The sequence below is a fragment of the Triticum urartu genome, chromosome 3A, assembly GCF_056163025.1.
Source record: "Triticum urartu cultivar PI428250 chromosome 3A, HENAU_Tu73, whole genome shotgun sequence".
Lineage (NCBI taxonomy): Eukaryota > Viridiplantae > Streptophyta > Magnoliopsida > Poales > Poaceae > Triticum > Triticum urartu.
The window spans coordinates 694113065-694124665 of NC_141875.1; the positions used below are offsets into that span (position 1 = coordinate 694113065).

General features: G+C 48.3%; 1 protein-coding gene across 1 annotated transcript; it reads right to left on the reverse strand.

The window, feature by feature from the left end:
* Positions 1–9426: 9426 nt before the first annotated feature.
* On the reverse strand, positions 9427–11601 carry LOC147981731 (glucan endo-1,3-beta-glucosidase GIV-like). The gene is made up of 2 exons (XM_087514069.1): positions 11445–11601; positions 9427–10550 (listed from the first exon to the last, which is right to left on the reverse strand). The coding sequence occupies exons 1-2, from the start codon at positions 11521–11523 to the stop codon at positions 9598–9600; spliced, it is 1032 nt and encodes a 343-aa protein (XP_087370195.1). The 5' UTR covers positions 11524–11601; the 3' UTR covers positions 9427–9597.

Sequence of the window (11601 nt, forward strand, 5' to 3'; positions counted from 1 at the left end):
CTAATATATCCATCTGTCATGTTTGAATAATAATTGCCATGTTGTCAATATTTGTAGAAACTATGGACACCGCCCGAGACGAAGTACAAGAAGAGTTGTTGGGGGACATAATCGCACGAGGAAGTGATGCCGTCTGCTCGTTGTTTCTCAACGACACTGATGGTCTGGAAGCAGCTGGCTATGATTATGATGACTCTGGTGACCTAATGCCGGTGCAAGAAGGAGACCGTGAGGACGGCTCCGGTGACCCAATGCCGGTGCAAGAAGGAGACCGTGATGATGTCTCCGGTGACCGAACCGAGTCCGGCCAGGTATATATATTATAGTTAAGCTTTTGCTGACTAGCTAATTGATGCATTCATTGTTTTGGTATGTACACATATTAATTAAGTCTTTGTTCTTTTTTCTAGCCCTCCGGATCGAGCACAACTTCGGTAAAGAGACGAGGCCGAAGAAAAAGTTGAGCTTGGATGAAAAGTTTGAGATCATAGCAATCGCGCCCGACGGCCAACTGATTGAACCCCTCCGGATAAAGAGCGCATTTGTTGCTCAGTGTGGGGTTTTGGTTAGGGACAAGATCCCGATCAGCATCCATCAATGGTTAAAGCCGGCTACAGAAGACCCTGAGGTGTCTTATGTCAATGATATGCAGAAAAATGATCTTTGGACTGAGCTGAAGTCAAATTTCACCCTACCGCCAGAGGATGATCCGGAGAAGCCAGTTAAAGAGCAATTAATCAAGTCTTTTGCTCTTAAGAGGATGGCAGAACTATTCAGGAGGTGGAAGAAAGAGATGAATAAGTTTGTCGAAAATAAAGAGACACCAGAATTCGAGGGCAGATATGAGAAGATCAGAGATCACTGGCCCGCATTTGTGGCCCACGAGACATCGGAAAAGAGTAAGAAGATGTCGGCAACAAACAAGCAAAATGTTGCGAAGAAGAAGCATCACCATCGCACGGGGTCAGGTGGCTACCTCGTAGCCCGTCCTAAGTGGTCCAAGACTGAGAATGATCTGGTTGATAAAGGGATCGAACCAGATAACTGGCCAGACCGTTGCCCGACTTGGTTCTTCGGGGCTGGCGGAACCTTGGACCCTGTATCAGGGAAGTGCATTTGGACGAACGATCAAATGGACATACCAGTCAAGAAGCTTCAGCAGTATATCGAAGCAGTGCAGCAAGGGACGTTCTTTCCAGAAAGAGAGAACGACGAGCTCACAATGGCCCTCGGGAATCCTGAGCACCCTAGACGAACACGAGGCACGCCAGGCTCCATTCCGTGGAAGGTTGGGTTTCCGGACGCATGTGGTTACAAATTCCAGGAGAGGAGGAAAAAAGTGCAGCAGACCCAAATGCAGGCGTTGCAAGCAAGGATACAAGTGATAGAGGAACGAGAAGCAAATCGCAGCAAACGAACTGCCGAAGCTTCCCCCGAAGCTACCCCGCCATCTCAGCGGAGAAGCAGCGTGGCTTCCATCCAGCTGCTTCAGCCGGAGCATGCCTTGATGGCTCCTGCCAGCTATCCCATGGATGCTATCACGGAGTCTCAAAATTGCCACCTTATGACGCAATGGATGAAGTTGAAGGTCAAGGCGCCTGTTGGCTCTGTTTATCCTACTGAACCCGGCGCAACTTTTCACTGCCGGCCTATTCCAGAAGGATATGCTAGGATGATGGTGGATGAAATAACGGAGGGATTTGAGGACCTCCAGCTTGACCACCCTACCGGTGAAGGGGAGACTAGGCTAGGTTCTGCTCTGAAGACTCCATGCCTATGGCGGAAGGAGCTCATCAACCTTCCGAACTGGACGCCTCCGCCTCCTCCTCCTCCTCCGGCAAGTCAGGGCACTCCGCCTCCTCCTCCGGCGAGTTAGGGCACACCGCCTCCTCCTCCGGCGAGTGACGATCAGGGAACTCGGCCGGCTCCTTCTCCGGCGCCTGGCGGCACTCCGCCTCCTTCTCCGCCTGCGCCGGCGCACCCGAGCAGCCAGCCTCCTCCTTCTCTGCCTCGTCAGCAAGGGCGGAAGAGACCTGCCGCCGCTCCGGCTGCTCTGGTGTGTCGTAGTCCTTCTCCTCCGCCTCGTAAGCAAGTAAAGAAGACAACCGCTCCGTCTGCTCTGCCGGCGTCTAGCAGTACAGCCAGAGGCGGGAGGACATACAAATTCGGTCCTTCTCTGAAGACTCCAGAGAAGTTACCATACGAGAGGACCCCGGAGGAGAACGCCGAGATCACACGAGAAGAAGTGAGGAACTACTTTGAAGGGGTGAAAGCAAAGAAACATCCACCTCCGGAGGAAAAGGTAGATCCGGTGAAAGCGAAGCGCACTCTGGCTGCCCTGACAAAACCACCCAAGTCTCCGCCGAAAGGAAACTATGAGCGCATTATTGGAAAGGAATTTGCCGAAGCGGAGTGGTCGGGAAGTACTGTCAGTGATCAAAGGCTGAAAGAACGACGAGCTGGGAAACAAATTGCCCAGCTCGGCGAACAAGCGAAGCAATCGTGCCCCTCGCTCAAGGTGCCTAGCGACATCGTCGCTAATGATCCGAGTATGGTGCCCGGTTATAGCAATCTTGGTGATTACCTGCCCGACGATGTACATTATGATTTCATGGAGGTGCAGATACAAAGATACGAGTACGGGAAGCCTCTCGTCAAAGATGAAAGATCTCTATCAACGATGATGCGAAGATTGCATGATTGGTACTTGAAAATCTGCAGAGACTCTGGGGGGAGGAGTACTTTGTATGTGAGAGTTAAAAAGGAGCATGACCTCGTTGGAATTGAACTGTTGCCTGTTCCATTTGAGGAGTTCTTTCAGTTTTTCAATCAATTGGCCCTCGATAAAGCAACGGTCACCTGCTACTGTCTGTAAGTAGTCCTACTTCTGTCGTTAAGTCTCTCTATATAGCTCAGCTCTTTCATTGCATGTATTTATAATCATCCTCACTATATTCTGCAGATTGAAGATCGCCGAATTGAAGAAAAGACAAGTCGGTGATATTGGGTTCATTAACCCATATCTCATAGATGCAACTGAGGTTAAATTTCATGCCGCCGATACCGAGGCCAACTTGCTACGATCGTTGGTAATAAATGAAAACAAAGATATAATACTCTTTCCTTACAACTTCAAGTGAGTGTTACTGTCTTGTGCGTATTCGGTTTCCCTTATATATTAGTCAAGGTTATAGTAATGTAATTGATGAGTTATGCATGCGTGTGCAGTTTCCACTATATTCTCCTAGAGATTAAGCTTGAGCAGGGACTAGTAACCGTCTTAGACTCAAGACAAAAAGATCCCCAGACTATGTGGACATGACTCAAATGCTCGAGAAGTAAGTTAAATCGATCATTATCCACCATATCAGAAACTTTGTTCATTTCCTGATATATCAAGTAATTATTTTCTTTGTCTGGCAGGGTTTGGAAAAAATTCACCAAAAAAGCTCCAGGACTCCTGAAGAAGCTGCAATTAGACACCCGAAAGTAAGTACTGTAGTAGCATGTTTCGCGCATCTCCTATTGATTCAAGCGCTAGTTTCATCAATACCATTTGGCATTCTTGCTTATCAGTTTGATTGACCTCTATTTCTTGTAAAGTGGTTGTGGCAGGAACAAGGGAATGATTTCTGTGGATACTACGTTTGCGAGTCCATCTGCCACACGACCTATGAGCGGGGCTACACTGACGAACAATATGAAGTACGTAAATAACAACATTCACAATTTTATTTTATTACCATCATTTGTGTTGAGTTTCATTCATCCATATATATATGTATTGACCCCCTTATTCAAATTAGATGTTTCGGAAGATGGATGAACTCCTAGCACCAGCTCGCATGCGAGCAATTCAAGAGGAATTGGCGGCATTCTTTCTTAACCACGTGATCGCTGAAGACGGAGAATACTATGTGGACCATGAGTCCGTATGATTATATTTGTAAGAGATAATTATTGTATATATGTAGCCGGTAGTGTCGGATAGATATACGAGAACTTGTTGTTCGACCAATCTCTTGAAGAAGGAGAGGTGGTCGATATCACTTCTCTCTGTATGCATATATGTTCATGACGATCTTCTATTTCCTTAGTTTGCTTACTAGCTAGCTAGCGTGTCTAGTCCTCTCTATATGTATGTATAGTACGTAGCGTCGACCAAGCACGGACATAAGAGAGGACACTTCTCTCCCCCCTTCAAAAAAAAACCCCAGCCACAGAAATGCTGACGCGTGGATGCCTATTGGTCCCGGTTGGTGCCACCAACCGGGACCAAAGGCCCTCCTGCCTGGGCTCCGCGCATAGGCCACGTGGAGGCCCATCTGTCCCGGTTCTGGATTGAACCGGGACTAAAGGGACAGGGCATTAGTACCGACCATTTAGTCCCGGTTCAGGAACCGGGACAAAAGGCCCTTACAAACCGGGACAACAGGCCCTTTTTCTACCAGTGCTTCATGGTCTCCCTACCCTTAGCCACTTCGTCGCTCGCTCTCCATGATCCTGAGTACCTGCAAGGATGAAGAACGTGAATGAGACAAGAGACATCTATGGAACAATTTTCTTTCACACATACGAGTCATTTATTCAAAGCCCATCCATTGATCCCCACAGCAAATACATCGGGTTGCAAGGCTCTTGCCTCAACCCATACCTTACCGAACTACTCACACATAGACATCAGATCACACAAAGAACACATCATAAAACCCATCATGAAGGTAGATTGATTGGTAATATGTCTTACAATGGATGTCGTGTGAGATGCACGATTACATGTATGACTAGAAAAGGAAGAACTATGGTGGAGATGGAGATGGTGGCTATGGAGATGGGAAATGTCGGTAGATAGGGTTGATGAAGAGGGGATGAAGATGACTCTGTTCTGGCTCCACTCATGGTTGTTTTGTTGACATTTTGGACTCAACCCCTTTATAAAAGTTGTTTAGCTAGACGAGGAGCATTGGTTTCCATATGTCATACGAGCGCTCGCATTCGCATGGAATGTCGTGTTTGCTCTGGAATTGCTGGCGCGCCTCCACTTGATTTCTTCTATCTTCTCCTTTACTCTTTTCCATGTCCTCACTTGATTTCATAAATATTTAGCCCATTTCATATGGAAACACAATAAAGATAGGATTTTGGAATCCTATGCATTCGTTAGGCGTTAGTGGCGATATCGTAGCAAATATCTCGGTGGAGTCTCCGTCCCTCCTGCGTGATTACTTACTTTGGTGATCCGGAAATGGAGCAAAAAGGATTCTCTCCTTTTTTTTCCTAGAGGTAACTCTAAGTTATCGAACCCATGAGAGGATGATCCCCTTGAAGCTAGGGTCTCAACTCTCAAGCAAGAGTTTTCTAAAGAAACAATTCCTTCTTTTGACTGGATCAAAATCAAACAAATGAAGGAGAACATATAATAAAAATAGGCATGGTATGAGGTCTTAATGCTTACAACCATATAATTGTGTTGAGACCAAATATGATCTTAACTTGTGCATTGGAAGTCACCCATCGAGATGTGGTTTTTACGAACCGAAGTGGGGGATGTGTCCAAATTACGTCTTGACTGGTACACGTCCTGCATCAAGAGTCAGCTAACCAACCGAAGGCCCTATCTATCTCACTAGATTGCCTCGATAATTAATATTGCACTAATCAGACAAAAGCATTGGGTGTATAATGGCTACACCTCCTAAATCCCTAGAGATAGGGTCCATGTTACCATACTAAACCTTTCTGTCACTAGTGTTCGGAAACACTTCACGGTCTCCCTGCCCTTAGCCTCATCATGACTCGCTCTGCATGATCCTTCGTACCCGCAGAGGTGTAGAATGTGAATGAGACAAGAAACATGTACGGAACAATTTTATTTCACACATACGGGATGTTAATTCAAATCACTTCCATGGATCCTCACAACAAATAATCGGGTTGCGAGGTTCTTTCCTCAACTCAGATCTTACCAAACTACTCACACGTGGAGATCAAATCACACAAAGAACACATCATGAAGGTAGATTGATTGATATTATGTTTTACAATGGATGCTATGTGCGATGCACGATTACGAATAGAGGAGGCAAAAGTATGGTGGAGATGGAGATGGTGGCTATGGAGATGGCAAGTGGCCGCGGCTTGGGTTGATGAAGAGGGGATGAAGATGACTCTGTTCTGGCTCCGCTCACAGTTGTTCTATTGACATTTCGGCCTCAATCCCTTTATAAAAGTTGTTCAAGTGGACAAGGAGCATCGGTTTCCATGCCATACGACCACTCATACGAGTACTCACGGTTACATGGAACGCTGCCTTTTGCTCTTGAAAGTGCAACTATCCCTAGGTGGTTTTGGTAATTCATAACAACATATAGCTCATTGAGCTAATGCTATTCCAAGATGATTATTTCAGGAAAGCTCAATGATTGGCATGGCATGGATGTGAAAGTGGAACCCTGAAAATGCTAAGGACAAAGGATTGGCTCAAGCTCAAAAGCTCAAGACTCTTCATTTTATATTTTAGTGATCCAAGATCACATTGAGTCTTTAGGAAAAGCCAATACTATCAAGGAGGGATGAGGTGTTGCTTAATGAGCCTCTTGCTTCATGTGCTTAGTGATATGCTCCAAAAACCCTCAACTACTTTCCCATATCCACATTTGACCTAAACCCTAAGACAAACTCGGTCCTACCGATTCTTCCTATCCGGCGCCACCGAGTTTCACTTGTCATAAGCCACTGCCAAACCTAGCAATTCGGTTCTACCGATAGGGATCTCGGTCTCACCGAGATGGGATTGCAAACTCTCTGTTTCCCTTTCGTAACTTTTCGGTCTCACCGAAAGAGCGAATCGGTCCCACCGAGATTGCAATGTAAATTCAGTGTTTCCTTTTGTAACTTTTCGGTCTCACCGAAAGAGCAAATCGGTCCCACCGAGTTTGCCTGACCAACTCTCTGGTTAGCTAATTACCAAATTCGGTCTCACCGAGTTTGTGTAATCGGTCTCACCGAGATTACGTTATTCCCAAACCCTAACCATATCGGTCCCACCGAGTTGCATGTCAGTCCCACCGAAAATCTCTAACGGTCACTAGGTTTACATTTTCGGTCCGACCGAGTTTGTTGATTCGGTCCCACCGAGATTGGAAAACTGTGTGTAACGGTTGGATTTTGTGTGGAGGCTATATATACCCCTCCACCTCCTCTTCATTCGTGGAGAGAGCCATCAGAACACATACACAATTCCAACTCATATGTTCTGAGAGAGAACCACCTACTCATGTGTTGAGACCAAGATATTCCATTCCTACCATATGAATCTTGATCTCTAGCCTTCCCAAGTTGCTTTCCACTCAAATCTTCTTTCCACAAAATCCAAATCCTATGAGAGAGAGTTGAGTGTTGGGGAGACTATCATTTGAAGCACAAGAGCAAGGAGTTCATTACCTACACACCATTTGTTACTTCTTGGAGAGTGGTGTCTCCTAGATTGGCTAGGTGTCACTTGGGAGCCTCCGACAAGATTGTGGAGTTGAACCAAGGAGTTTGTAAGGGCAAGGAGATCGCCTACTTCGTGAAGATCTACCGCTAGTGAGGCAAGTCCTGTGTGGGCGATGGCCATGGTGGGATAGACAAGGTTGCTTCTTTGTGGACCCTTTGTGGGTGGTTGCTTCTTCGTGGACCCTTCGTGGGTGGAGCCCTCCGTGGACTCGCGCAACTGTTACCCTGTGTGGGTGGAGCCCTCCGTGGACTCGCGCAACCGTTACCCTTCGTGGGTTGAAGTCTCCATCAACGTGGATGTAGGATAGCACCACCTATCCGAACCACGGGAAAAACATCCGTGTCTCCAATTGCGTTTGAATTCTCCAAACCCTTCCCTTTACATTCTCGTAAGTTGCATGCTTTACTTTCCGCTGCCAATATACTCTTTGCATGCTTGCTTAAATTGTGTGATGATTGCTTGACTTGTCCTAAAATAGCTAAAATCTGCCAAGAACTAAAATTGGGAAAAGGTTAAGTTTTTATTTGGTCAAGTAGTCTAATCACCTCCCTCTAGACATACTTTCGATCCTACAGCTCTGGAATTGGTGGCACGCTTCCACTTGATTTCTTCTATCTTCTCATTTACTCATTTAAATGTTCTCACATGATTTCGTCTATATTTAGCTCATTCCCTATGGTAACACAATAAAGAGAGGATTTTGGAATCCTATGCATTCATTAGGCATTAGTGGCAAGATCGGAGTGAATATCTCGGTTTTAATGAACTATATCGGTTTAAACTAAGGGTAGAGGAGTGTAAAAATATCACTCATCACTGCGCTACCGCATGAAGGAGGAGCTAGCAAACCTCCCACAGAACCGCGATGGCGTCTAGATCAGATGCCGCGCCAAGGAGGAGCCGGCATGCAACCGCGATGTCCAAATCGGGCGACGCGTGAAGGAGGAGCCGGCGTCGGCGCCGCACAGCCGCTATGCCCGGATTGACGGGACGGCCTTGCCGCCCGGCCGTAACCGGCGCAGGTGGTTTGTGAAGGACAAACTGCATTTGCGATCGCCAAGGCGTGAGGCCACATTCTCCACTACCTCGGTGGCGGCGGTCCCTCGAGCTGGGGGGGCGTCATGTCCGCGGAGGAGCGGCCGGCGAGGCAACAGGTGCTCTACGAGCAGCGCGACGCTGCTCGCCACTCGGCGTTCGCCAAGTCAGACGTGACGCCAGCCAAGGTCCTCAACGATCCCGACCTGGCCACTCTGGGCCCTCGACCGCCCCGTCACCACTGCAGACACAGCCGCTGTCTGGGCCCTCGACTGCCCCGTCACCACCGCAGACACGGCCACGAGGCACCGCCACCGCCTTCACGGCGAGCTCGCCTAGATCAGTGAGGAGTGGTTGCTTAGCGGTTGCTCCGCCAATGCTGACAGGGGCAAGGAAATTCTCAGGGCTCTGCGGGTGCCGTCCGCATTGGCCGCGGTGGTGAAGTGCCTTCTCCGCGAGCTCCAGGCATCGGCCGGACAAGGCTGCCGTGGCAGACCCGTGCTCTTCCATCGCTAGAGGGATGACTACGATGACACATATGGCAATGGTGGTGCAGCTGGGCAGGGCGGCCGCACGTACAAGATGGTCGTTCGGTACAAGTGTTAGTTTTTTTCCCGTAGTTTTAAGCTAGAAGGCCAATACCAGCTCCCGCTTCAGTGTCATGGCCTGGTCCCCTCCAGTCCGTGAACGGATGTGGTGTCTGCTTTGCGGCTCAGGGTAGAAGATGCCCTTATCAAATGTACAATCGGACACCTCCCCTATCGAAAGAAGGATGGAGCTGAAGACAAAAAAAAGCCATTTATTTTTCTAAGCGCATGTCTTGGCACCTTGCCTTGTACGTACATGCCGCAGGGACGGAAAGCAACGGAACAAGCTAAGTATGCACAAAGCCATTAAACACATAGTACAAGTCTTTATTTATTTTTCCCACAAGAAAGTATTTATTTCAATGTTGTTTCAAATTTTAGATCCACACACACGCATCAATCAATCTAATTAATGTGCACCAAATTAAACCCAGGCGAGTTCATGTGGTTGGCTGCCGCCTAGGGATAGGGGGATGTTCATGCGAATCTCATGGGGTACACGGGCAATTTGTTGGGGTAGAAGAGCCCAAAGTTCCTCTCCGTCTCATCCCCGGGCTTCATGTTCTCGTTGAACATGGCGAACACATAGGCCTCAATGGGCCCAGGCCTCTTGGGTGTGCCGCGGGCCACATGGTCGATGAGGCCCTGGTTGTATGCCCGCGCGTTCTCCGGCGTGGCCGCGAACCCGCCGGCGGAGGGCCACCCGGTCTCCGACACCACCACCCTCACGCCCGGCGCCCCTGCCTTCTCGAGCGCCGCGTACAGGGCGTCGACCATGGCGTCGAAGAGGTTGGTGTAGATCAGCCCATTTCCGGCATCCCTCACCGGCGTCGCGCCCGGCTGGAAGGTGGCGTAGTTGAGCTGGATGTCGCGCGGGCTGCTGCGGTAGGCGATGTAGGGGTACACGTTGGCGAGCAGCGGCGCGCCGGTGGTGGCCAGGAGCCGGGCCACGTCGGCCATGTAGGGCTGCGCGAACACGGCGGCGGAGGGCGGGAAGGAGTTGGCGATCACGTCCAGCCTCACCGCCGTGGACACCTTGATGCCGGCGCCGGCCCCGCCGAGGCCCTCCGCGGCCAGGGCGTCGTTGAGGTTCCGCATGGCCGCCAGGATGCTCTGCGCGGTGTCGCTGGCAAGCTCGTTGCCGACGGAGATGTAGCGCACGTCCACCGCGGCGCGGTAGTAGGGCTTGACGTTGGCCTGCACCCAGGCGGCGGCGGCGGAGAGGCTGCTGGCGAGGACGGCCACGTCGTTGTTGGTGGTGCCGAGGCTGAGGCTGATGCCGGAGCCGCGGAGCGCGTCGAGCGCCTGGAGCTGGACGGAGTAGACGCGCATGTTGGTGATCCCCAAGAATCTGTAGAACTGCACCACGTCGCTCGGCGGCGGGAGGTTGTTCCCGATGATGCCGTAGCACACGCCAATGGACTGCACACCTGCACCGAAGAATGAATTCAAGCAAATAAATATCCAAATAAATCATATTTTCATATCGTATTTATATAAAATCGGCATCTGCATCAGTAAATCAAATACCACTACATGTACCATGACTTATACTCTATTTTCACATTCTATTTATATGGAGTTGTATATGTAATAATTTTCTTCATAATTAAGTTTAGTCAGACTTCAAAAATATTTCACTAAAGACAAACCAAATAAGCCTTGTAAATCCAAACGGAGGGAGTACCACTGTAAACAGCGCATACTGACTATATTCTAAAAAAGAAAGAAAAATGCATACATTTATTAGGATACATCAGTTATCGTTGAGTAAAAAAGTATGGACACAGACAAACAACATTCATGACAATTGATACTCACTTTGATCCAAAATAAGTGTCGCGAGTTTAATACGAGTACCGAGTACGAAATAATTTATTGATCTTGTCACAATACATCAGTGGAACTCGGCATGTGGCTATGAAATAATTTTTTGGGATGGTTGTGGCTATGAAACTTATTCTCGTGAACATTGGTACGAAACCTTAACGATACCGATATGCATATCCAACAAATCCGTTATCGTTTTGATAGTAGAACACGACAAGAAGGTGTCGCATATTTAAAAATACAGAAACATCCAACTACTTCACAAAAATGCTCTGGTCCTTCTCTGATAAATCTATCAGAGAAGGGGCCCCTTCATAAGAGAAGACTTCATACAAATCAAGCCATAGTAGTACATAATCTGCTTGTTCTAAGATAATAATCTATCACAAAAGAAAGATGGACAATTCTTACAGATCCACTTCTTCTCTTGTGAAAAGGCAGAAGAAAAGAAAAACAGATCCACTTCCAAACACCTACACCAGATTCACACATACCTGCAGGGGCCTGGGCGATGAAGACTCCGACGAGCAACGCCAGTGCAAGCACCGGAGCAGAGCCGCGCATCCCTGGCATCCTGTCGAACCCTACACGGCTCTCGATCTACTCCAACGGCAGAATGTACACGCTTCTACTGGTGTATACCACAAACTG